General features: G+C 39.8%; 1 protein-coding gene across 4 annotated transcripts; it reads left to right on the top strand.

Moving 5' to 3' along the window:
- Positions 1 to 12: 12 nt before the first annotated feature.
- On the top strand, positions 13 to 27,123 carry WARS1 (tryptophanyl-tRNA synthetase 1). Of its 4 annotated transcripts, XM_043549954.1 has the most exons (13): positions 13 to 213; positions 4,327 to 4,365; positions 7,172 to 7,325; positions 7,413 to 7,593; positions 8,774 to 8,984; positions 13,664 to 13,772; positions 15,246 to 15,365; positions 15,950 to 16,132; positions 17,787 to 17,887; positions 19,207 to 19,319; positions 20,451 to 20,624; positions 23,780 to 23,920; positions 25,786 to 27,123. In XM_043549954.1, the coding sequence occupies exons 4-13, from the start codon at positions 7,480 to 7,482 to the stop codon at positions 25,942 to 25,944; spliced, it is 1,425 nt and encodes a 474-aa protein (XP_043405889.1). In that variant the 5' UTR covers positions 13 to 213; positions 4,327 to 4,365; positions 7,172 to 7,325; positions 7,413 to 7,479; the 3' UTR covers positions 25,945 to 27,123. The 4 variants fall into 4 exon arrangements, with proteins under 4 accessions (XP_043405889.1, XP_027683121.1, XP_043405888.1 ...); XM_027827320.3 differs by lacking the exon at positions 4,327 to 4,365; XM_043549953.1 differs by lacking the exon at positions 7,172 to 7,325.
- The last annotated feature ends 508 nt before the right edge of the window (positions 27,124 to 27,631 follow it).

Below are 27,631 nucleotides of genomic sequence, written 5' to 3'. Positions count from 1 at the left end.
CAGCGCTGTAGTCAAGCGTCCGCAACGACAGGCGACTCCACTGGTCTGGGGAAGCGCGCCCGGCCGCCCTGCTTGCCCGGGTAGCGAATGGTTCCGGCCCGGGTGCGCGTTTCCCACCGGGCAGGGTTGACTAACGCGCCGAGCCGGCGCTGGTCTGGGTGCCCGGTGCTGACGGTGGCGGAGGCGCTGAGAAGGGGAGCCGGCCTCGCTCGGGTAAGGGGACAGGGGGCCTGGCCGCGCTCGGGCGGCGGCGGCGGCTCCGGGATGGGGATGGCCATGGCCTTTGGGCGGGAGGGCTCTCGTGTGGGTTCACCCCCCGTGGGCGCTCGGGATGTTCATTCATTTCCATCGCCCTTTTGGGGCCTGGGAGGGTCACGCCTCAGAGCGGAGGCCCGACACTTCCTTTGGTGCGGTCCCCGGCCGGGGAGACATCAGTCTCCATGGCCGCTGCAGCCACGGTGGGGGCTGAGTGACTGCGCAGTGCGCTGCCATCAGCCGTCGGAGCTGGCCAGCGTTGGCACAGGCTGTCTGGACACGCTGTGGAGCAGTGGTTCTCAGCCTTTCCAGACTGTCGTACCCCTCTCCGGAGTTGGATTTGGCTTGCCTACCCCAAGTTTCACCTCCTTTAAAAACGTGCCAAATCAGACCCAAAAATACAAAATGTCATAGCACTCTATTGCTGAAAAATCGCTTCCTGTCTCATTTTGTCCATAGGAAAGTTTAGTTTGTACTGACTTCAGTAGTGCTTTTTTATGTAGCCTGTTGTAAAACTAGGCAAATATCTAAATGAGCTGATGTACCCCCTGGAAGATCTCTATCTACCCCCCGTTGAGAAGGAGGGCTCAGAAGCTGTCACCAGCTTTGTAGAGACGGGGGTGCATGTGTGGAGGATGAGCTGATAGCTTGTGTTGGCCAAACTTTTGATGATGAGACCAGCTTTCGAGATTACTCAGAGCTCTTCTTCAGGTATCTGTGTAAGCTGGAAAGGTTGTCTCTCTCACCAACAGGAGTTGGTCCAATAAAAGAGATTACCTTATCTCTTTGATATCCTGTGGCTAACACAGCTGCAACAGCTCTGCATACACAGCTGTACAATGCAGGCATATTCTGAAAGTATCTGCTCAGTGTGCAGTGGCAGGCAAAAACACTAACATTAGGAACCATTAGGAAAGGGATAGTTAATACAAAATCTGATAATGTGTCTATATAAATCCATTGTACATCCAAAAAAGATATACTAGTATTGGAAAAGGTGCAACAAATATTACTGGGGGTATGAAACAGCTTCTGTGAGAACAGAGATTAAAAAGACTTGCAATGTTCAGCTTAGAAAAAAATTGATTAAAGGAGGATATAATAGAGGTCTATAAAATCACGAATGGTGTGGAGAAAGTGAATAGGGAAGTGTCATTTAACTTTCAGCATAACACAAGAACAAGGGCTCACCCAATGAAATTAATAGGGAGCACGTTTAAAACAAACAAAAGGAAGTACTTCTTCACATCATTCAGAGTCAATCTGTGAAACTCGTAACTCATTGCCAGGGATGAAGGCCAAAAGTGTAACTGGGTTCAAAAAAGAATTAGATAAGTTCATGGAGGATAGGTCCATCAATGACTATTGACAAAGATGGTCAGGGGAGAAACCCCATGCTCCAGGTATCCATAAATTTCCAACTGCCAGAAGCTGGAACTGGATGACAGGGGTTGGCTCACTTGAAATTGCCCTGTTTTGCTAATTCTCTCTGAGGCATCTGGCACTGGTCACTGTCACAGACAGGATACTGAGCTAAATGGACCATTAATCTGACCCCTTATGGCTGTTCTTGTGTTCTGTTCATCAGAGTACAGATAGCAACTGAAGAGGATCTGTCAAACAAAAAAGAGTCACATTCAGTTACATCACATGAAGACACACAACTAAATATTGACAAATTTTATAAGTATTTGTATACAAATGCAAGAAGTTTGAATACAAAGATGGGTGAACTTGAGTGTCTGGTATTAAATAAGGATGTTGATATAATAGGCATCACAGAAACTTGGTGGAACAATGATAATCAATGGGACACTTAATATCAGGGTACAAAATATATAGGAATGACAGAGTCAGTTGCGCTGGTGGAGAAGTGGCACTGTATGTGGAAAAAAAAGCATAGAGTCCAATATAATAAAAACTTAAATGAATCAAACAATACCATAGCATCTCTATGGCTAGAAATTCCATGCTTTTGAATAATAAGAGTACAGCAGCAGGAATATACTACCAACAACCTGACCAGGATGGTGGTGATGATTTGAGAGAGATTAGAGGGGCTACAAAAACAGAAAACCCAATAATAATGAGGGACTTCAGCTATCCCCATATTGACTGGATATAGTCACTTCAAGATGGGTTGCAGAGAGAAAATTTCTGGACACTATTCATGACTGCTTCCTGGAGCAGCTAGTCCTGGAATCCACAAGGGGAGAGGTAATTCTTGACTTAGTCCTAAGTAGTGCACAGATTCTGATCCAAGAGGTGAATATAGCTGACCCACTCAGCAATAGTGACCATAAAGTAATTGAATTTTACATCCTTGTAGGGGGGGATATTCCAAAGAAACCAACCACAGTAGCATTTAACATCAAAAAGGAGAACTACACAAAATGGGGAAGCTAGTTAAATGGAAATTAAAAGGAACAGTCACAAGAGTGAAATGCCTGCAAGCTGCATGGACACTTTTTAAAAACATGATAGTAGAAGCTGCAAATGATATGTAAATTCCAAATTAAAAAAACAATAAGAGGACCGAAAAAACTCCACATTAGCTAAACAACAGAGTTAAAAAAAAGGTGGTTAAAGAGAAAAAGGCATATTTTAAAAATTGGAAGTCAAATCCTACTAAGGAAAATAGAAAGGAACATGAAGTCAAGTCAAATGTAAAAGTATAATTAGGCAGGCCAAAAAAGAATTAGAAGAGCAACTAGTAAAAGACTCAAAAACTAAAAGCAAGCATTTTTTTCAAGGATATCAGAAGCAAGAAGCCTGCCAAAGAATAAGTGGGGAAACTGGATGATCGAGGTGCTAAAGGAGCACTCCAGGAAGACAAGGCCATTACAGAGTAGTTAAATGAATTATTTTCATTGGTCTTCAATGCATATGAGGTGAGGGAGATTCCCACACCTGAACTGTTCATCTTAGGTGACAAATCAGAGAAACTGTCCCAGTTTTGAGGTGTCAGTAAAAGAGGTTTTGGAACAGATTGATAAATTAAACAGTAATAAGTCAGCAGGACCAGATGTTCTGAAGGAAATCAAACATGAAATCACAGAACTCCTAACTGTGGTATATAACCTGTCACTTAAGTCAGCCTAAAGAAAAGTTTCAGAGTAACAGCCGTGTTAGTCTGTATTCGCAAAAAGAAAAGGAGTACTTGTGGCACCTTAGAGACTAACCAATTTATTTGAGCATAAGCTTTCGTGAGCTACAGCTCACTTCATCGGATGCATGCAGTGGAAAATACAGTAGGGGGATTTTATGTACACAGAGAACATGAAACAATGGGTGTTGCCATACACACTGTAAGGAGAGTGATCAGATAAGGGGAGCTATTACCAGCAGGAGAAAAAAAAACAAAAACCTTTTGTAGTGATAATCAAGGTGAGCCATTTCCAGCAGTTGACAAGAACGTGTGAGGAACAGTGGGGGCGGGGCGGGGGGGAATAAACATGGGGAAATAGTTTTACTTTGTGTAAGCCTCTGTACCAGATGACTGGTGGAGAGCTAATGTGGACAAGGGTGATCTAGCAGATATAGTGTACTTGGACTTTCAGAAAGCCTTTCACAAGGTCCCCCACCAAAGGCTCTTAAGCAGAGTAGGCAGTCATAGGATAAGAGGGAAGGTCCTCTCATGGATCAGTAACTGGTTAAAAGATGGGAAACAAAGGGTAGGTATAAATGATCAGTTTTCACAGTGGAGAGAGGTGAATAGTTGAGTCCCTCAAGGATATGTACTGGGACCAGTGCTGTTGGACCGTGACTGTAAAAATAGTTATAGCACCAGTTATTCTCTGGCTGCATCTGAGATCAAAAGTTACACTTGAAAAAGGTTCTAATTTATTACTACCATATTCTATTTTCTCTTTTCATTTCATCTTGGAAGCTTTGTCATTTCTCAACCTGTCATAGGAAAAGCTAATACAAATGAGCTTATGCAAAATTAAGACAATTGCATTTTGTAATTATGATTCAAAGGAAAATGAGCCTCATCTTCTAAAGTGTTGGCTTATCAGCTTGCTAAAGCCTTTGTATAATAATGGTTATTGTTTTTCTCTGACTCATCAGGCATTGTCCACTGCCAGAAGCAAAGACTAAATGTCTTGGGTAGTCTGTTTTCAAACTCCAGTGCATATTATTTTCCTGAAAACATTCCTGGTTATGGGTATCAGGATGTTTTGAATGTTCTTAGTCACAAAACAAATTCCTATCCTACACTCTGTTTTGCGACTATTGATATTCTTAACCCTGGAAAGAATTCAAAAGAATGTGTCAGGTCAAAATATGAGATAAATCCTGTTCTTTCTTATGAATAATTCAACATAATAGTTCTCCTCAACTTCAGAGCTCAGTGAAGAATGCTGTCCATCTTTGTGGTGGTGGTGTCCTGAATCTCCATTTCATCAACACAGCTGGATGCCACACTCCACTTCATCCTGAGCTCAGGCAACTAGATTTTAGCTTTGGAGAGTTACTTTTTGCAACCTGACAGGTTTCAGAGTAACAGCTGTGTTAGTCCATATTTGCAAAAAGAAAAGGAGTACTTGTGGCACCTTAGAGACTAACCAATTTATTTGAGCATAAGCTTTCGTGAGCTACAGCTCACTTCATCGGATGCATACTGTGGAAACTGCAGAAGACATTATATACACAGAGACCATGAAACAATACCTCCTCCCACCCCACTCTCCTGCTGGTAATAGCTTATCTAAAGTGATCACTCTCCTTACAATGTGTATGATAATCAAGTTGGCCCAATTTTCCACTGAATGCATCCGATGAAGTGAGCTGTAGCTCACGAAAGCTTATGCTCAAATAAATTGGTTAGTCTCTAAGGTGCCACTAGTACTCCTTTTCTTTTTGTTTTTTAAGAGTTCTTGAATAGTTGGATGCATGTTAAGATCAATCTTCAAAGCAGATTTGCCCCTCAGTAGCATTAGGGATAATCTTCTAGTCCCTGATCCTGCAAATTGTTCTATGCAGATAGACCTCGATGCCCACGCATCCCTTTGAAGTGAGTGAGGTGCCAAATGGGCTTCTAGGTCTTAGTCTGGTAAGGGATACTTAAGGTGTGAGGTGCATCTTTCAAACTGACCACTGATGGTAGCTATACTGTTACAAGGCTAATTTAGTCTTCCATTTGTTGTGTATCCATCACATATGAATGAAGTGCATTTCAAAACGAGCACTCTCTGCTAGAAATCCCTCTCTGTGTCTTGTGCTCATGCTGTGTTCATCACAGATGTAAGATAGGTCTTCTTTGGGACAATCACAGCTCACCCAATAAGGTTGCTTTCTCTGAATTATGACATCCCCTCTTCTTCCAACGCACTAATCTTTTTTCTTTGTCAATATTGAGAACTCACTGTAAATGTAAACATGTTTTTTTTAATCTTCTATTTTTCTGTATCAAGTTACAAAATTAAATAAGTCCTTGATTGATGCCTGAACATTGATTATACTAGTGTGCTTGCATTTTTACACATAACCACCATTACTATTTTAAAAGCTATTTGCATTCTATTTGCTGGGAATGGGCAACAGGGGATGGATCACTTGATGATTACATGTTCTGTTCATTCCCTCTGGGGCACCTGGCATTGGCCACTGTCAGAAGACAGGATACTGGGCTAGATGGATCTTTAGCCCGACGCAGTATGGCCGTTCTTATGACCTTAACCTATTTTTTGCTTGAGGATCTGCTTATTATATTCCTTCCTGAATATTAACAATTCTTTCAGGATCACATAGCAAAAGCTCTATCCCCACAACCCAACCATGTTTTCATTATAATTGGGCTAATGGATAACAGGTTGCCACATTTCTTAGTCATAAATGCAAACCCTTTATTAGAATAAACAATCCTGCAGCACCTGTAAAAGGGTTACTCTAATTAAATTGTCTTTAAAGACTAAAACCTAAAAGAGATGGAAGAAATTCCAGTAGTAGAAGGTGGCGTCAGAACCTGGGGACTGGAACATAGGTCTGCAGAGTCTGGGGTATTTGATATTCCCAGAGTGCCACATGCAGAGGCACAGCCAGGGAGCACTGTGGAGAGCAGATACCACAGGAAGTACCATCCAAGAGACCCAGAGTGACAGTACCCCATGGCCCTCTGATTGGCTGTGTGCCCCTACTTAACCTCAGGGGTTGGCCCAATAAGTTGTCTGGGCAACCACATAGACTTTGGCCTGCTGCAATACCAGACTTCACCTCGTCTCCTGATCTCCAGTCTCCGACTCCAGCCTGACTCTGACCCTGATTCCTGCCTCTCAATTCTAATCTGGTGCCACCTCTGAAGCTATTCTGGGAGATTTTTTTCCCCCAACATAACATAATGTCATTTTATTAAAATATCCCATTAAAATCTCCTGGATTGCTTTCAATAGTCACCAGGAGATCCATGCTGATTCTGGGAGACTCCAGGCCAATCCTAGAGGGTTGGCAACCATACCTGGTGGGCAGACCTCAGCCCAGCTGTGATCACAAGGCCAGACCACCTACAGCTCAGGTGGTCCTTTAGACAGAGAACATATAACCAAGTGGGAGTTAAGAATTTAATGTATAACCAGTACAATGTGAACTTCTGTTTTTGCAAATTGTTAAAGCACCTTCATTGTACTTTTGTGGACTACTGCTAAATAAAGGGAAACATAAATATTAAAAGGGACAAAGAACAGATTTAGGAGAAAAAGAAAACTAAAACCTTACCTGATATATGATGAGCTCAAGATGTATTTTGTTGATTTTTTTTTTTTAATTATTTTTGTTGTTGTTGCAAGATTGGGTGTGTTGATGGGAGAATTATAACGTACATTGAAACATAAAATGAGCCTGCATAGTTTAGTTAGTGCACATACATATATTTAGAGGAATAGTATTATGAATCAACCTTTGATTTTTTTTCCTCCAGAGCAGTGCCCATCTTCTAGTACAAACATCTAAACACCTGCTATGAAACTATTTCATTGTGCTATGTGTCTTTGGTTTCTGAAAAACAGTGCTGAAAAAACGGACTCTCCAAACTTATTACTTGCTATGGGTGAAATTAAATAGTATTATTTCAGGTGGGTAGAATAAGAATTTGAACAGAAGTCTTTAAAATTGTTTAATTACAATAAAATAAAACGTATGACCTGGTTATCTCTTTACAGTTCTCCTTCTCCAGTCTGTTGCTGCAGCTATTTTGAATCTGCTGGATAAAATACTTTATATTGTGAAATGGCAGACTTTCAGAACTGTGACTCTTGCTCTTCAAGTCCACTCGAGCTGTTTGAAAGAGTGACTGCACAAGGAGAAAAAGTCAGATCACTGAAAGCAGGGAAAGCATCAACGGTAATTTTATTTCATTTGTTGAACTCTTTCCACTTTGCAGCTTAGTTCTCTCTTAACACATTGAACAGTTTTGTGGCTTGAGATGCTGTTTTATATTCCAGTAGTAAAAGAATCTTTTCTTTTAAAAATGTTTTGTTGTCCAAAATACAAACTTTGGAATTATTAATATTACCTCACTCAAAATGACCAAAGTTGTTTTTCCCGGAGCAGGAACTGGGAGTCACTAGACTTAGGGTCTGATTCTGCCACTGACTTGCTATGTTGCTTTGCTTAAGTCAATTAGTCTTGTTGCATTTCAGTTTTCTTATCTTTAAAATGTAGATAGTAATACTGACCTTTCTAAACTATTTTGAGATCTTTGGATGCAAAGCACTATGTAAAAGTATTATCATACCTGTTAGAAATGTGGTTTTCAGTGTATGTGCACTGAGGGCCAATTCCCAGTCTTGTGGAAGTCATTTGGCAATTTTCTGTTAACTTAAGTGGAATCAGCATTTGCCTCTAAATACCTGATCCTGTCATCAGTCTGTGTGCAAATAGAATTAATTTCAGTAGGTGAGCTACTTGGGGACTGGCTACAGGTTTTGGCTCTTAAGATTTGTTTTTCAAGTGAAACTTCGATAAGAAATCTTATCACATGGGACTGTGTGCATGTATGAGCTGTTACAATAACATTAAATTATATAGAACATAAAATAACTATGTGAGAAGTAAAGAAGGTGTTACAGTTATCAAGTCTTACCTGCAAACTCAAAATGTTAAATATAACTACTACAGGAGTATTTCTAGAATAACCAATAATTTTATAGCACCTTCTATCTAAGCATATCTACAAACTTTATACTTTAAATGAATTAAGCCTCACCACTTCCTTGTGAGGCAGGTAAATATCTTTGTCCCTGTTTTACAAATGGAAAAGTGAGGCATAGGGCATGCCTTGAGTGATTTGCCCAAGTTTATACAGTAAATTCTTATGATTTGTGTACAGGGAGTGTTAAGAAACTGTCCCAGCTGCCATTTCCTATTCATTTATCTTGGACATTGATTCTGCTTAACTTGAAGCACATGAGTAGGCCCCTTGAAGTCAGTGCATGTGTGTAAGTGTTTGGAGGAGGAAGGCTGTACTAACACACTTTGTCTGAAGCAAATTCCATCTTTAAATTGTTTTCACTTTGCTCAGGATGAAATTGATGCAGCAGTGAAGCTGTTATTGTCATTAAAAGTGACCTATAAAACAGCAACAGGACAAGATTACAAGGCTGGTTCTCCTCCAGTAGATTTCTCACCAATAAGCAATAATGGTCCAACTACTACACAGGATGAGGATTTTGTAGACCCTTGGACGGTGCAGACATCCAACGCGAAAGGCGTAGACTACGACAAACTTATAGGTATTCTACTCTCTCATTTTAAAAAGCACCGCTAGTAAAATGTAACATCTGTAAGATGAGTCTGATTATTCTAATGACTGTAAAAATAGCAAATGTTTTACTATATTTTCTCATTTTGAAATAGAGCCTATGTTGCCAGGATGTTTCACTTGTGTCACTTTGATATTAATGTCACTTACAAGAACCTATTAATGTAAAATATAACAGGGAGAGGTGGTAGGAACCAGTTTCCATTATATTGTGTCTTTACACGCTAGTGTCTTTCTGAAGCATTCGTCTATTGGACTGAAAACATTCAAGGGTTGGTCTCCACTTTCTGAATTTCTTTTTTTAAAATTTGAGCAAAATTCCTTCCATTCTCCCCCCCCCCCCCTTAACTTATCTTTCCCATTCATATATTTCATTTCTTTAACACAAGTGCTGTGGTACATGTTATTTTCCTATGAGAACAATGTAATTAGAAAGTGTTTTGAAGAGGTTGCACTGTATTGTAATAACTTTCAGAACATGTGGAGTGTGCTGTGGCCATTCCTGAGTGTCTTCCCTGTCCTCAGTTGACCCCCAACTTGATTCCTGGGACTTGGACAGAGAGGGGCCCATGTAGCACTGTTACAGTGGCTCTGAAACGAGGTCATCATGCTGTTGCACTGTCAGAGAGTATATGAGCCATGGCCAGGTTAAGTACTGTTGGAATTGAAGGAATGCAGCCCGTATAAAGAATGTGCATCTAATTGAAAGCATTTTACTTTTTATTTTTACAATTTGTAAGATAAGAGTAATTGAAAGAGGCTAGAGAAAAAATATTTCTTTACTTTGTGTGTAGTCAATTTAGTTTCCCTGTTTGTGTGGGTCTGTCACATAGCAACATGAGAGAGAAAAACATTTTAAATGAGGTTGTGGAAAAACAAAATCATCTGGGGGGCACCCACGGGTACATGCAATACCTGAAAAGGCTTTTTAACTTGCTTTTTGAAACTGGTGTGATGGTGTCTATTTAACATTTTGCATCTCCTTACTTTTTTAACTGTGCAACCTTAACATTGCATTAACCCAGCATTTGTGTGTTGCTTTACAAGTCTGCCCATCCTCCTATGTATTGATTTTTACTGGCTGCAACCTACAGAGGAAATAAACTCTAAGGAAGGGAAGATGCAGAGGAGAGAGAATATATTTCTAAATTGGGAGGGGAGAGGTATAAAGAGAGAGATGTGAGGTGGAAAAGAGAAAAAGGAAAGGAATAATAGAATCTAGAGATTGAAAGACCTTTTATATCATCTGGTCTGTCTCTAAGTGGTGGTTTTATATTATTTAGCACTTTGCCTGGTCAAGGGGAGGAAATAGAGAAGTGGGGAGGGTAAGAGATCTCTACTGTCATAATCCCTTGATTTATGAGTATCAGTTGCCTGACATAACAATGACTGGCATTGAATATATTATAAATGAGGAGTGCTATTAAAGAATAATGGGGCTTAGTATTAGAACAATGTAATTAGCTTGTGTTGCTTCAGCTGCTTATTGTGTACATGCACACTCATTTATTTTTGGCCTGTCGTACTGTAATTGTAGATTGGGAGGGACCAGTTTCCTTTAAGTTTCTTGGAAACAGTGTGGGCTTTTCTTCATGAGAATACTGAGCGCTCCATGAAAAGGTGGTAGTTTGTATTAACATATTAGTACATATTAACTTTCTGCTACTCCTTTCTATGCAAATCGTAATGTCCAAGATTCTGATAACAAGCAGTTTCCCTCTTCAGGGTAGAGTGAATTTCTGGTGCTATTTCAAAAGTCTATTGTGACGGGTTGGACCCCCCTTCCGGGGTGTCACCTGGTGTGCTAGAGTCCCACTGAGCCCGCCTGGCCCACCAGCCTTGGTCCCCCCCACTCTGTGCTGCTTTGTCAGGCTCTCAAACCTCCTTCCAGCACACGCACAGCTGTAGAATCATACAGTCTGCGATCAGGTCTCTGTGGGAGGACTCAACTAGGGAATTGCCCAGCACTCCCGTGCCCATACCCTCTGGAGTGAAAATTATATTGTCTTGCACTGTATAGAGATCTATATAGCATAAGCTCATGAAAATCGCCCCCTCCCTCAATGTGGAGGAAGATATGCACAGCTCTTTGCCCCCGCCCCATTATGAATTGCACAAATGGGGTTTTAGAAAAAAAAATAAATTTATTAACTACAAAGGATTAATTTGAAGTGATTATAAGGGGTAGCAAACAGGACAAAGGAGATTAAAATAAACAAACATGCAACCTAAGCTGAATTCACTAAAGAAACTGGTTACAAATAGTAATTTCTCACTCTAAATGTTGTTTTGGGTAGGTTGCAGAGTTTCTACAGCTTAGAGTTCCAGGTATTTCTCTTCACAGGCTAGACCTCTGTCTCAGACTGGTTCCAGTCCTTTCTCCCCAGATCAGTCTTTAGGTATTTATAGCAGTTATCCTGGGTGGGGATTCAATGAAGAACCAGTGACCTTGATTAACTCACTCTCCAGCTTGAAATAGAATCTTTTGTTTCCCTGCTTGATCCCCATCCCCCTTCTTCAGTGGAAAAGTACCAGCAGTGTCCAAGGTAGTATTTCGTACCAGGTGACATCATCACATGACCTTGCTGTATTAAAGCAACCATGAGACAAGGTTTATTTGAAACATCCACAGGAAGGAACTCCAGGAAGATGGGAGATTAGCATCTTCAAAGACCTTTATGGCCCATTCAGACTGATTACATACTGTCTGGTGGGCGTTCCCCAAGTACACACACAGTTGTAATTGTTACATAGTCAGGAACAGAAATGATACATGCATACAAATTGGATAATTACACTCAGTAAATTATAACCTTTCCAATGATACCTCACATGACCCATCTTGCATAAAACCTATCTTAGTTATGCCATATTCATATCCTAACAATATTTCTATGAAGAATATGGGGGCATAAGGTCACATCTATATTCTTCAGCACTATCGGAGATAGCCACCAGTCCCATCATAGAAATGTAGGGCTGCAAGGGACCTGGAGTGGTAATCTTGTCCTTCCCCCGCACTCTGAAGCAGCATCAAGTAAACTTTAGAGTGACCATCCCTGACAGATGTTTGTCCAACATGTTCTTCAAAACCTCCACTGACAGGGATTCCACAACTTCTTTCCTTGGAAGCCTATTCCAGTGCTTAACTATCCTTAAGAGTTAGACATTTTTTTCGATATCTAACCTAAATCTTCCTTGCTGCAGATAAAGTCAAGTGTGGAGAACAATTGGGCTCTGTCCTCTTTATAATAGCTTTTAATATATGTGAAGACTTTTATCAGGTCGTCCTTTAGTTGTCTTTTCTCAGGAGTAAACGTATTCTGTTTTTTTAATCTTTCCTCATAGGGCAGGTTTTCTATGTCTTTGATCATTTTTGTTGCTCTCCTCTGGACTCTCTCCAGTTTATCCACATGCTTGATAAATTGTGGTACCCAAAACTGGACATACTACTCATGTTTACTTTAGACAGAAGAAACAAAAGTGCCAAGGTATAATTCAGTGGAATAGCCTTTTTCTCACATAGTTGTCTTGAACATGCACAGACTTGCATAGCCAAACTGTAGAAACTACATGCAGTTTTCAAAGGCACTTACTAGGAAGGAATGAAGATTTTCTTCACTGAAGCACCTTGCAGGAAAGCTTCTGTAGGATTTGTAGTTTAAGGAGGATGAGAAGATGCTATATATTAATCTATGAATACTGATATGTAATAATGTCATGAATGCTGTAAGTAATCTGGTCAGTGAGGTAAAGTTACTATATAAACAAGGCAGGTGTATGAATGCATTGATCTAACTTAATAAGGGCACTGTGGGAAGAGACAGGAAAGCCACACACTAGATCTTGATAAACAGCCTCAAGCACAGACTTGCAAGAAAATGGGGCATGCTGTTAGCTTCAAGAAACCTGTATACTGTCCCCAATAAATTGTTTTGGCTAAAACGAGGTGCCTGGAGATCAAAAGAACAATAAACAGCTAAAAGCCCTTCTCAGGGAGGTAAAGGGCAGTCAGTTATCAGAAACTGTCTAGGGAGACAGGTTGGCACAGAGAGAGACTGCAGAGGGAGTCAAAAGAAGTTGGGCCTTTCTAGAGCCAGGGAATGGTAAACTTTAGGGAACACCTAATATGTTTACAGTCTTATCTGACTGTTTTTAAGATCTGTTTTCTTTGAAATGCTTTTGTTCTAAATAAATACCTGGCTTAAAGGAGGCTGCTTGGTCACTGTATTAACCGCTGTCATTGCTCCCAGAGGGAACAGAATTGTGGGCACTGAGGATAAGTCAGGCCTGCTGAGGTCATCATGGTTAGTACCAGGGACTGCAACCCAGGGCCTAGTCTGAAAGTAGGAGAATCACACAATTCCACTTGGAGCCAGGTGGTGACTGGAGGTCTGAGACCTAGGAGAGGGTGCACTTGATGTGACCAGGAGAGGTGAGAGGTGCATTCGCCTGCTAACAGTGACAAGAACAAGCAAATGTTTGTATGCTTTACAAGCACATCAGTTAACCACTATCCAGATTCTTTTTGATCGATGCTTCTGGTTTTATATTTCTTTGCCATTTTGTCTAAGCAATATGTTCTGTTTAAATCCCTGAGTGGGTTTCAGCTAGCAGTGTGTATAATTTGTTGTGCATTTGTTCTTTCAGTTCGATTTGGAAGCAGTAAAATTGATAAAGAGCTAATCAATCGGATAGAGAGAGTTACTGGGAAAACACCTCACCACTTTCTGCGCAGAGGCATATTTTTTTCTCACAGGTGAGTGAGGTTTTCTTTTTGTTCCTCTGGTAATACTCAGAGACAAGTAAACACAGAAACATATGGATCAGGATCTATGCAGTTTCCATTAATCTCAGTGGGAGCATCCTGTGTCCAACAGAGACCCATATTCTACTCTCATTTACACCAATAAATACCCAGAATAAAGTGCTTGAAATTAATGAAGTTATTCCTGGTTTACAATATCACCACTGGGAGCAAAACCTGGTCCAGAAAAAGGTAGGGGAAGTTTGGGGGAAAAATGCATGGGGAACCGTTGCTGTTTTATCCTCTTACTCATTCAGCCTTGTATTATGAGAAAGGGCACTTTCTGTATATGGACTTGTGATTGAATAAATGAATAACATGGAAGATATCAAGTGGAAATACAGTTAAGAGTATGAGTACTCTTTCGTCTCACTGATTTAACAAAGGACAGTTTCTTCTGAAATGTGAAGTCTAGGGAGAAATCCTAGAAGTTCTGAAGGGTCATACTTCCTCCTGAAGTTAGGTACTAAAAAGTTAAAAGCTTTCTAAAAAGTACATTGCATTTTTATTTTAGCATGATTCATGGCCATGATAGGAGTTGATTTTTAAATTATCTTACCTATACATAAACTGTTTGCATCCATTTTAGTCATTAAGGAAAATGTGAGCAAGGTCAAAAATGTGCTTTTTTTTTTTTTTTTTTTTTTTTAAATTAGACCATGTTAAGTAATCAGGGAGGTGCGGTGGTTTTGGTTCAAAAGCTGCCAGTGTCAAAGGGTCTGATTCAGCGGTTCCCCATGCACTGACTTCTCTTTGACTTCACTGAGCATTCCACATATGTAGCAACAACAGAATTGGGTTCAGGAGGAGCATTATAAACTATCTGGAGAAATAAATCTGCTTGGGCTCCAACATAACTTTCTTTCAAAGCTTTGTATGGTTGTCAGAAATGAGAGGGGCGGGGAAGGGGCTGGGTTTTTGTTGTGTTGTGTTGTTTTTGTTTGTTGGTAGGGGGAAAGAGTTATCATTCCAAGAGTGAACATTTTCAAGTGTTGAACATAGTTTAATTTCCAAACTTGGCCATATGCTTAGGCCCCCGTTCTGTATTGGGATCTGCTGGCATAGACCTCCATGCTCATGCAGAGTCCCTGTTGACTTCAATGAGACTCAACACAGACACATGAGTCTACATCATTTGATCCCAATAGACATGTGGGGCCTTAATTTATTATCATACAGTCCATATACAGGACCTACATTTTTCTATTAAATAATTCTGTTTTGCTTTTTTTTAAACTGAATCTTTTAAATGTGTTCAGCTAATACCTTCTCTTTTTAAAATAACTTTAGTTTCCACTTTTCTATTCAAAATTTTTGCTGTAGCTTGCCAGCTGTTCCTTTTTAGAGCTACTTTATTTACCTATATTGGTTGTCTTTGGTTAAATTCTATCAGTCATACCATGTTTCCTCTGTTTTATTTTCTAGAGATATGAACCAAATTCTCGATGCGTATGAAAATAAGAAGTCCTTTTACCTTTATACAGGTAGAGGCCCCTCCTCAGAGGCAATGCATGTTGGTCATCTTATCCCATTTATTTTCACAAAGTAAGTAGCTTCTGCCTCTAGGTTGCTAGTTTATTATTAAACAAATATTTGGTTCTCATCTGAAATACTGAACCGTATTTAAAGCTATAAAAACTGTACATCATACCCACTATCTATGTTATATCAGCTGCATATAAAATTAAATGCAAAAATCTTGTTAATGAAACTCTTGCAGTGGCCTGGTTAAAGCAAGTCTATTGCTGTCCCTACACCACTGTTACCTCTCTCACATGGCGCACACACATTATTCTCCATTCTTCTTTTTCTTGTTAAATAGGTATCAAAGAGGCAAAAAGTACAGTATGGTCCCTAACATAGCAACAGAAACCTTGAGCCCGATTCTCCACTGCCCTGGGTAACCATCTACATTTGTGGCACATGCATGTAAAACACTAATCCTGAGGCGAGTGACTGGAGAACTCTGATTTGGTAGAATTTTCCATCCATTTTAGATAAGCATATGTACAAAGCAGTGGAGAATCAAGCCCCTTAACTTTTATACTGCCTGAATTCATTTAAATATTTTGGCTGTGCAACCCATTTGCTTTAAGTTCTACAAAATAAAATATTTTTATTTCTATTAGATGGCTGCAAGAAGTATTTAATGTTCCCTTGGTTATACAGTTGACTGATGATGAGAAATTCCTGTGGAAAGAGCTGACCGTTCAGAAAGCGTATGAATATGCTATAGAAAATGCAAAGGACATCATAGCCTGTGGTTTTGACATCAATAAAACCTTTATCTTTTCTGATCTTGACTACTTGGGGTAAGGTTATAAGAATCTGTAAAACCTCATGATAAAAAGTTTTCAGATAATCTCTGTGATCTTGCAACAGCTAGCAATATAAACAAGTTGACTAATGTCTCTAGATCTGAAACCTTCCAGGCAATTTTTGCACTACTTCACACAGTACCGTATTGTCCATGTTTATATATCTTTGCAATGTATGAACATGTGGGTGGGTGGGTGTGTATTTATAACAATATAAAATATACATAATATTTTATATATTAAATATGAGTATGTAATAAAGAGAATATTATAAAAATAACTGAGTACATAGGTCTCCTGGTAACGTCAAGACTGAAGCTTCATTTCTTTAGGATGCTATCAAAACCTCAGATGTCTTTATAATCTCATGTCCTAGTTTTTTTGGGGCTGTGTTCTTTTTCTGTTAGGGATAAACAAGTTACTTTCATGTTGATCTCTGACTATAATAGAACTTAAATGAGTAATTTTACAGCAGTGCAGCTGCATTGGCATGCCTGTGTCACTATAAGCTCACTAGTGTAGACGTGGCCTAAGTCTGCCTCCCTGTGCTTGTGCAAAATATGGGCACTCTTCCTAGAATTATTTGTAAATACAGCACAAACTTGAATTTCTTACACAAACTTATACACAACGAAGTGTGCAATTTTCAAGTGAAACCTGAGGTTTTATGTCTTAATGAGACCTGAAAATCAAGCCAACTTTGAATAAAATTAATTCAGATATATAGATCTTCTTCCACAAGAGAAGAAGAATCTACTCTTGGATGCTTAGGGAAGAAGTGTCAGTTAGGTGTTCAGGTACCATGGTGATGATGACTAACATTTAAAAACTATGATAGTCCAGGGAGGGCTTGGTGACTTTGAGGACCATGTTGGAGGTTTTCACTAGCCTTACCTCCTCCTGCTTCCCTGGAGGAAAAAGAGTTTCTTTTTTGTTGGTTTGGTTTTTTTTTCTTGTAGCAAAAAGAACTTCCAAGCTTGTCCTCCTGCAGAAGGGTCTCTCTGGGTATCTTGCTGCAGTGCTTCATGGGAGTTGTAGTTCAGGTGCTTCAAGCTCCTTTTCCCGATTGGCCAGCCTGACTTGGGGTCTCTCCCATGATACACCACAGTCTTCCTCTTGGAGAGGGAGGAGATGCATCATGGAAGTCCCTGGCCAGGGTGCATCGTAGGAGCTTTAGTCTGCCAGGAATCCCAGCCCATGGAGGAGAACAGGTACAGGATGTGACTGAACCTCAATTCCCATGAGGCCCCTCACTAGTATTTCCAAATCAAAATATTTTGATTTTTCAGACATTTGGGTTTTGGTTTTGTTTTTTACAAAAAATTGAAATTTTCTACAGAAACCAAACACTTCGTTTTGTTAAAAACCCAATTTTCTATTGAAAACCAGTTTTGGCAGAACAGTTTTGTCCAGCCCTACTGACCAAGTGTATGTAAGCTTGCGGAGAAAAAAATATAGACTTCCAAAATTATTTAATCTTGGTTTTTAAAAAATTGTCTTCTAAATTTATTAATAAATACCAGGAAGCAGTGCTTTTAAGGTGGTATGACAATATACCCATGTTGTATAGATGTTATTACAGAAATATAGTCTCCCCTCTTTAACACTAAATTCTCTCCCTTTTGACTCCCTCCCCCCTTTTTTACAGGAGAAGTTCAGGATTCTACAAGAATGTTGTAAAGATTCAGAAGCATGTTACATTTAACCAAGTGAAGGGAATCTTTGGCTTTACAGACAGTGATTGCATTGGTAAGAGCATGAATATGACTTACTGGAAAGGACTGCTGTTTGCACTTTGTGTGATACCAAAGGCACCTTGATTGTGTAAACAGACTAGCACCTGCTGCTCATTGGAAAAACTGACAGGAGAAGCACAAATATTAATATTTTGAAACTGCTCACGTAGGACATAGCCCTGGAGTCTTTACTCAGGCAGAACACCGTTAGCTACCACTGTAAGTTTTCCCAGTGTAAGAGCTGTTGTTTATGGCCGTGATGGCAATGAATTATGAAATACAGGAGTTGTTGACGTGCATGCAATGTCCACAGTGTAGAGAGTAATTCTTTGTGTAATTTACTGCTACAACTAATACCTAATAATAACACTTCTGTTGCACTTTCTACCTTAAATGCATTTCCAAGTCTTACTTTTTTGGGTTTGTTTGTTTTTTTAGGATAAATTATAGGTATACTATCTATATTTTTCAGATGGGAAAATAGAGTCCTAAAGGCCTAATTTTCAGAGGTGCTGAGCAGCCACAGCGTCTGTTGACACAGTTGTAGGTGCTTAACTCCCCTCACAATAAGCTTCAAAATGGCTTGGGGCTCAAATATGAGATTAGAACTCAGGAGTTCCTGGCTTCCAGCCCTGTTCTTGAACTACTAGGTCAGGTCTCTCTTATAGCTTCTCAGAATATGTTGTTACATTCTGGGATGTGATTCCCACATACTGGCTGGGCTCTGGATAGAAAAAAACATGTTTGTTATAAACAGCCACTGTTGTTTATGCTCTGTGGGGACACTGAGCACTCTTAACCAGTTTGGGAAAATCCGCCATAGCCCTTCTTCAATTTGGAGAGGGAGTTGGGCCATGAATCTCCGTCATGGGGGACGGGCAAGGAGGTCATACACCCCATCTCCTGTGCCCCTTCTGGAGAGGGCAAAAGGAAGAGTCTGAAGCATGAGATTTGATGATAGTTACTGTCTTAATGTAGAATGAGCATACTGATGGCAGTACAGAGCTTTCTGTTCTCCCCATGGCCTGTGAAAGAAGGGAATGAACAGGGGGATTCACAGATTCCAAGGCCAGAAGGGGCCAGGCTAACGCCCCACCCTCACACAGGCTGCAGAATTGCTCACAGAAGGTGGATTAAAGCATATCTTTTAGAAAGACAGCTATTCTCATCTTGCTGAACTGAATAATGCACTTTTCTATGTGGTGATACACTAAATACATCTCTATAATACAATTCTTAATTATCCTACTGTAGTGTTAAAGACGCATGTGTTGGATGTAATTGAACTGGCAAGGGGTAAATAAAAATGTTCTAAAATGTGTTCTTTCCTAGGAAAGATCAGTTTTCCTGCTATCCAAGCTGCTCCATCCTTTAGCTCATCATTTCCACAAATCTTCAAGGACAAGAAAGACATTCAGTGTCTTATCCCATGTGCCATTGATCAGGTTAGAAATTATTTTATTTTATTTTATTTTGGGATTTTTAAAATGCACCCATCAGACATTCATGAGGTGACCGAAAAAATAGAAAACATCCTTCTCACAGGCCATCTCCTCAGGCAGAAGTCCTTTCCAGAATTAGTTCATCAGGTTATAGTCCAATGTCCAATATCAGGGTGATCTAGAATGGAACTGGAGACTTCAGTCTTGCAACTCAAACTTCCCCTTATAAAGCTGAAGCAGATCTGAGATGAAAGGATCAGGGCCCAAGAGTTTTTAGATCCCTTGACAGCAGGTGTTCGTTGGGTGAAGAATGGTGTCTTTGAAGTAACCTCCTATTTCCTAAGCACCACCTGTAATTAGCTACATAGACTAACATAAGGTAATTACCCATCATCAGCCATTTACAGGTAATTTACTACAAACTTCAAAGAGAAATAAGGACGATAATATCACTACATTCACAGCTTATTTAAATGTGAACATCTACTTTTGCTCTCCGAATCAACAGAATACAGCGAAAGACAGGAACCGTTTGGTTACATTGTCAACCTCTAACAATATATATGTAAAGACACACAAAACACAAACATTATTTACTAATATGTCTTTAAAGGTTGAATCTAGGTCAATTAGCCTGCTAGTTATGCAAGCCTTTCTGGCCCTGTGTCACACATCAACATTGTAAAACCACTGCTGTTGGCTGTCTTGTTAGAGATCAAGAAACTAACAGGCATGAAGGCAGCACTACCTACTCGATCCTGGAGGAGGTTTCTCTAATTTACAAGCTGTGTATGTTGCCAGGGTACTTTTGATAAGAAGTTTACACTGCTCTTGCCCAGAACTTAGTGTCCTGTTGATAAATAGCAGACTTCCATCTCCTGGGCAGTCAAACTTCATTTTCATAAGTGCCAAGTTCACACAGTTTCTTCTTAAATAAACTTCATGGTTTGTTATGAAAGGATGGGCTCTAAAAAGAAACCAGAGATATAAGAAGGGATTTTTCAAAGGGGATTGGAAATAGGCTATGAGACATTTTGTCACTGGTTGGAATCTGAACCAGATGAGTTGTAATCAAACGGTTCTGAACTATGTATATTCACTTTTATTCAAGGCTTTTATTGGTGGTTGTTCTAGGATCCTTATTTTAGAATGACAAGGGATGTAGCACCAAGGATTGGATATCTTAAACCAGCCTTATTGCATTCGATCTTCTTCCCAGCGCTGCAAGGAGCACAGACAAAAATGAGTGCTAGTGACCCCAACTCCTCCATCTTCCTCACTGACACACCCAAGCAGATCAAGACAAAGGTAAGAACCGAGTGTTACAATAAGCCCTCTTTTTTGTTTTGTTTTGTTGACCATTTTTTTAAACATATCCACATCCTTTTTCCTTTTATAATTTATTCTAATGTACCTTCAGAGTTGGACTGAGTAAGACACACATAACTAACCTAGTCTGATCCTGTGATGTAAATCAAACGAAGAGCTCTTGTTCTTTGTTGACTACTCCATGGCACCAAATACCACCATGTTACACAGTGACAGTTGCTAGGCAGGCGAAGCTTTCACTGCGGCTCAGTGGATCTGCTACTGCCATGTACTTCTCCAGCTAATTAGTCTGTGAACAGAAATATTACATTAACCTTCTTTTTGGTTTTAAAAAGAGTATCTATCTCCTCTCCAGTGCATCCCCATAACTCCTCTTAATCCTAAAGAAAATCATGCATTCATAATGACAAGAGACTAAGTTAGACTAGGTTTGTTGCATGTGACATGGTGCACTATGGAATTTGCATAAAGAATGAATCATCTTTAGAATATTCTGAAAACATTACAAAGTTAGACAAGAGGAAACCTGACTTCTAGGCATACGATACCCCACCCCTAAATCAAGGGTATCTACATGTAGGTAAACCTCCTTGTACTTAGAAAGTATGCAGCAAAGGAGCGTTCAGCCCATGTATTGATTGGTGGGGATCACTGTCAGTCAAAGCAGAGGAAAGATTTGTTGTGTCTTATAGCTGGTTAGGCAGCATTCCTAACATGTCTGACAAACTGTCACGCAATGTAGCAGCTAGGATCTCCTGGTATGTTTTTTTTTCTGTGAACAATTAGTGTCCTGCATGTGAACTGCTGGGTGTGTCTTGAGGAAGCAGTATTTGTTTAAGAATTATAATTACGACTTCAGCATTGTGTCCTCTTGCATTTGTGTGGGAAGAATTCCACAATTATGCAGAGTTTTGGTTTAAGTAGGTAGATTAACTCTTCTGTTTTATTGGGAGAGGAAAAAAACTCTAATCCCTTGCTTTAAAATAGTGATATGCATTTAAATACAATATTGGTAGTTTACCTCCTGTCTCTTGGAGGGTATCAAATATACTCTAGGGGCAATCCAAGGTATTGTAAGCCAATAAATCCTATTTCTGCACCCAGTAAACTGGTTGAAACAATAATTAAAGGTAGAATTATAAACACCAGATCACAATATGATAGGCATTTCTTCTACAAAGGAAAATTATGGATCGGAATAGAATTTTTTAAACATGTCAGTAAAATTTTGTATAAAGGAAAACTAATTAATATTGATGTAAACTTTCAAAGGCCTTTGAAAAAGTCTATTCCAAGAGGCAATTAAGAAGTCATGGAGAGAAAGGCGAAGTACTGTCTGTTGATCAAAAAGTGGCTAGGAGACAAAACAGAGTAGGAATAAATGGCAAATTTCCATCATGGCAAAAGATTAACAGCAGGGTGCTACAAGATTCTTTACTAGAACTGATTTTTAATAATTTTATTAATGATATGGAAAAGGGTATGAGCAGTGAGGTGGTAAAACCTGCAGATGTCACAGGCTAATTATGTTAGTCAAGATTGGAAGACTGAGGAGCTTGAGAGGGACCTAACCCAGCTGGGTGAATGGGCAACACTATGGTACATTAAATTAATTGCTGATACATGTATAGCATAATAATCTCAACTATTTATACATCTAACTGGATTTTAAATTAACTTCATCAGCTCAAGAAAGGTTTCAGAGTAACAGCCGTGTTAGTCTGTATTCGTAAAAAGAAAAGGAGTACTTGTGGCACCTTAGAGACTAACCAGTTTATTTGAGCATGAGCTTTCGTGAGCTACAGCTCACTTCATCGGATGCATAGCATATCGTGGAAACTGCAGAAGAAAAAGACCTTCATCATTGTGGACAGCTCAATGAAACCCTCTGCTCAATGTGCAGAAGCAGTCAAAAAAAAAAACACAATGTTTGCATGCTTAAGGAATGAGGGCAAGAATTATACAGAATATATCAGTATATGAAACAATGGTATGCCCTCAGCTGGAATTCTGCTTTCAGTACTAATCATCCCTTCTCAGCAAGTATATTGCACAATAAGATGAGATTCAGAGATTGGAAACATGAACAATTCAGAGTATGAGAAAATTCTTATTTGAAGAGTCAAAAGACTGGAATAGTTTGCCTTACTGTGCAGGTGCAGAGGAGTGGAGACGTGATAGAAGTATATAAAATAATGAGAGTTCTAGAAAAGGCAGATTGTGAGCGGCTATTCAGCCTGTCTCCTAACGCAAGAACAAGGGGACGTTCCATGAAATTGGAAGGTGACAAATTCAAAATTGATTTTAAAAAAAATGTTTTAAGTTTTCAGGCAGTGAATAATTAACCCATGAAACTCATTGCCCCAAGATACCATTTAAGATCCAGATTTTAGCAAGATTCAAATGTAGACATTTTTATGACTAAGAATACCCAGTTAGAGCAAATACAGTAAATCCCAAACAGGATTTCATCTGTAAACAGAAGAAAATGAAAAAGGGCAAATAGCAAAAATGAAGGTGCTGGACACTGTCTCTTTCCAGCCTTGGCCATTGTTGTCTTCAGCTCCTCTCTTCTCCTTCTCTCGTCGCTCTTGATAATTGCTAAATCCTACCAGTTTTATTCTATCTCTGACCTCTCTAAAATCTGTCCGCTCCACTCCATTCTCCTTCAAAGTTAATTTCTCAGTGAGGTGAATATAGGGTATACCTAACAATGTTGCTGTTGTTTGTATGAAGATAGTTTTGTGCAATAATAATAATACATAGCCTTCCTTACAAGTGGTGACAACTGCAGCAGAAAGGACTAGATTTTCTTAATGAAAATCTGGGTAAATTCTTGATGCGACTTAATTAGACCTAAGGGACCTGTTTATGGGTTGTGTGCATCATCATCTTGTCCTGCTGCTCACAGCTTGTCACTCCCCTCATCATGTCCCACCATTACCTTCTGCTTAAGGCTCTGCACAAATCTCCTCCTGCTTGCACCTCAGCTAGTCTTTAAGGCCGATTTTTTTTTTTTTGTAATATTTGTATGTAATATTGATATAAGTGCTTATGGCCCTTCCATATCAACTGTTTATAGTGTAATTCCCATTTGACAGATGTTATACCATCAAATAATTATGTTGTTCTAGATCAACAAGCATGCCTTCTCTGGAGGTAAAGATACTATTGAAGAACACCGGAAGTATGGAGGTAACTGTGAGGTTGATGTCTCTTACATGTATCTTACCTTCTTCCTTGAAGATGATGACAAACTTGAAAAAATGAAGCAGGTAAGGAGCCAACTTAAAGATCATTACTATTTATCTTTTCAGGGGGAGGGACCTGGCTACAATCAAGGCCACCTGTTTGAACCTCCTATGGAATATATCCATGATATAATGCTGTATCCTCCCTTTATAAGGGTTTCTCTATCCTAGTTCAACTCTGCAAATGATCAAGATTTGTGTGTGATGGTTGTGGCATTCTCTCCTCACATGTACCACTTTCTTTTTCTTTTTAAAAAGTGGGGAAAGACAACCCCCTATATTTTCATGAGGTCTTGTGTAGGAGGATCTCTTCCCTCCCTCTACCCCTTTTTAAATTATGCTACTTTGTTTGGCTTTTCTTTATATGTTTTCATTAAGTTTTAAGTATATTGTGCATATTAACCCTACTTATGTAGTGTGCAATGTCTCTAAACCCTTTGTAGCTTTTAAAGCTAGTGAAAAGTTTATTTCATATGCTGATAGTCGTTATGGACTAACTCAACTTTTGACATGTTTATATTTATATACAGTGAAGTCCACACAAAAGATCTCACTAATATAAGTAATTTCCCTCTAAAACCTATCTAGCAAGAACTCCTCATCCTGGGATTGGTGGCAGGGTAAGGGTCGTAAGGGTCATTGATGGGTCTAAGCAGGACATGTGTTCTTTGGAAAGCAGTACTTTCACTCACTACTGAAAGCAACTGGACCAAGACTAGTTTGTTGACTTTCCCCACTCAGAATAGCTGTTAGAAAGTTCAGGAGCTGCCAATTCCTCTTTATCTCTCCCCACCCAACTTTCCCTGAACAGGGAAGGAAGCAGAGTTGAGGAAGTTGTTGATCCTCTTGGAATACTGCAGCCAAGTCCTTGTGTGTTCCAGGAGCACAGTGGGACACGCTGGCTGAGTGGTTTCCTGAAAATCTCCTAGCACTGCATCAGCAACAGCACAGCTCTCCCAGTGCCAGTGCACGCGTAGACCTTCTGCTAGGATTTTTGCCACCACGCTGTCTCAGAGCAAGGTTAGAAAACACGGTGGCAAAAATACTTTAGCCAGCCTAGCACGAATGGAACTGGGCCAGTTGTAATGAGATAGTCGGAGGCTTTCAAAAAATGGTCATTGTAGAGAGCTCCCCTCAAGCGGCGACCTGTCCCGGCTGCTCCTAGATGGAGGCACGGCAGGCAGCTCCGTGCACTTCCCACAACCCTGCCCTGAGCGCTAGCTCCGCAGCTCCCATTGGCTGGGAACTGTGACCAGTTGGAACTGTGGGGGCAGCGCCTGGGGGCAGAGGCGGCACGCAGAGCCGCCTGCCACACCTCTGCCTAGGAGCAGCCGGGACAGGTCGCTGCTTGCGTGGAGCCACCCGAGGTGAGTGCCCCCCAGGATCCGGCACCCTGCACCCCTTCCCGTGCTCCTACCTGCTGCACCGAGCCCTCTCCTGCAGCCAAACTCCCTCCCAGAGCCCGTGCCCCAGCCCCTCACCGCCTGCACCCAAACTCCCTCCCTTTTAGTTAACTGGCATTTTTCACTTACTGGCACCCCCGCCTCTCCCCTCCTCCCCCCACAATTTCCCCAACTTGCCAGATAAAACAGCTTTTACTGTAACTGGATTTTCAAGTTAGAACTCTGCTCACTTAGTTTAGTCACATAAGCATGTTCAATAAAAAAAAACTTGCTGTACTGTGTTGATAAACCCTTTAAAAATCAGTGAGTGATGTTGCTGATTACACTACCAGTGTGATATCAGGTGATCTTCTGGCATATATAATTTTAATATACGTGCAAATCTTTATTTGCCAGGAGCTGTGCTCTTAAAGAGATTCTGCTCAACATTGAGGCTCTTTTCCATATTACTGGATTAGTTTTTAACAACTGACACTTTCTTGGCAGGCTTATGCAAGCGGCGCACTGCTCACAGGAGAGCTAAAGAAGGTGCTTATTGAAACACTGCAGCCCTTGATAGCAGCTCATCAGCAGAGACGCAAACAGATCACAGATGAAATGGTGAAACAATTTATGACTCCACGGAAACTGGCATTCGATTTTTAATAATGTAGATGTAATTTATCAATAGATAGGAAATAGATTGAATTGTTTTCTGTTATGTGTCATCACTCCTTAATTATGCAAAGGCTGCAATCAGTGCTTTATGAATGTTGCTTTTAACAAGTTATTTTCAGTGTACGATTAGTGACTATTTGGAAGAATTGTTAAGATATTATTCATATCTGTATTTAAAAAACCAAAACTTGTTAGGCAAGATATCAATTTCATTGTAACAGAAATGTCAGAGCTGCCAGATTCTATGGCGAACCATGTTAACAGAGGACCCTATTACTGTATTTAAGTTGAAAATACTAAAATATAATAAAATTTCTATTGTAATGCCAAAGTCTAACTTGTAAATTGTTCTAGATAGGCTAGTAAGAGTCCATATCTCAAAAAGGAATGAAATTCTTAGTAGATCCAACTTTTTTTATCTGTGGTGCTCAGCTTAATGGACTGGGTTATAATGGTGGCTGCTCAGGGACATATTGCACATACATAGTAGGTGAGTTTTAGAGGGTAAATTGTACAGGAATATGTTCCAGATGTTAAATGGATAAGGAGTATAGACATCTCTGTTGCTAAAGCAGAGAACTGGGAGTCACGCTGACTCTGCCACAGCCTTTTGACAAGTCATAGAACCTCCTCTCCCTTCATTTCCACATCTGTAACAATGGAGTGATAATACTTACCTCCCCAAGGTAAGTGTTCACTAATGTTTGTAAAGTTGGGCCAAGTTCACTAATGTTTGTAAAGTTTTTATCCTCAAATGGAAGACACTATAGAAGTGCAAATTACTTTTCCGTTACCGGAATCTAAAATGCCTCAGATTATGCTAAGAAACCTCGTATGCTAAGGTATTTCTTTTTAAGTTGTGCATTTGTTACAAAATCTACTTCCTTGAAATACCCTATAAACTATTTCCATCTCCAATTTCTTTAAGCAGCAGACCATTACAATCTGTAGTGCAATACATGCAATAGCCATACAAACAAGCAACTGACATTTTTGATAGTGCTGAAACGTTATTCATTAGCCTGGATCTAAAGTATAACAATGTATGTGTATTTATAACTCATACCTGTCTGGATGATAGAATTGGAAATACAGTTGAGCAGCTGAAGAAGTGGTGTTTTACCCATGAAAGCTTATGCCCAAATAAATCTGTTAGTCTTTAAGGTGCCACTAGACTCCCTGTTGTTTTTGTGGATACAGACTATCACGGCTACCCCTCTGATACTTGATAGAAAATAGTGTTATGTTGTAATATTTGACATTCATTTAAAGTGAAATGAAAGTAGCTAGGACTGTTTGTAAGATTCCATCCATTAGAGGTTGATTCAATAAACTGTGTATGTGGTAAGAAAGGTGATCGGCAGTTTGAACCCCTGAAAAATCAATTTGCCAGGACTTCTATACGATAGAACCAGGGTACATGCAAACCAAAGTCTGTGGTGTTTGTACAGTGAACAGTGCCCTAGTAGTCCTTTCCCTATATAAAGGTACAATCCCAACTTTTTTCATACCTTACTAGATAGAGGAGTACAAAATCTATCTTTTGTAGTCAATACATTTCTTTTACTGTTTATCTTTACCAGTGAGTTTGTATGGAGTGTCTGGTGAATCTGCTCAGGTTTGCAAAGGCTGGTGTATATCCACTTTCCATTGATGAAGTGGTGAACCAATTAAT

The sequence above is a fragment of the Chelonia mydas genome, chromosome 6 (assembly GCF_015237465.2).
Source record: "Chelonia mydas isolate rCheMyd1 chromosome 6, rCheMyd1.pri.v2, whole genome shotgun sequence".
NCBI lineage: Eukaryota > Metazoa > Chordata > Testudines > Cheloniidae > Chelonia > Chelonia mydas.
The sequence above is the reverse complement of the archived record's forward strand: the minus strand, read 5'-3'. Positions and strand labels throughout refer to the sequence as shown.

Coding starts and splice junctions, on each gene's coding strand:
- WARS1 (XM_027827320.3), top strand. CDS start 7,480: ATGGCAGACTTTCAGAACTGTGACTCTTGCTCTTCAAGTCCACTCGAG. Junction 17,888..19,206: donor TACAGACAGTGATTGCATTG/GTAAGAGCATGA, acceptor GTTCTTTCCTAG/GAAAGATCAGTTTTCCTGCT. Junction 23,921..25,785: donor AACTTGAAAAAATGAAGCAG/GTAAGGAGCCAA, acceptor CTTTCTTGGCAG/GCTTATGCAAGCGGCGCACT.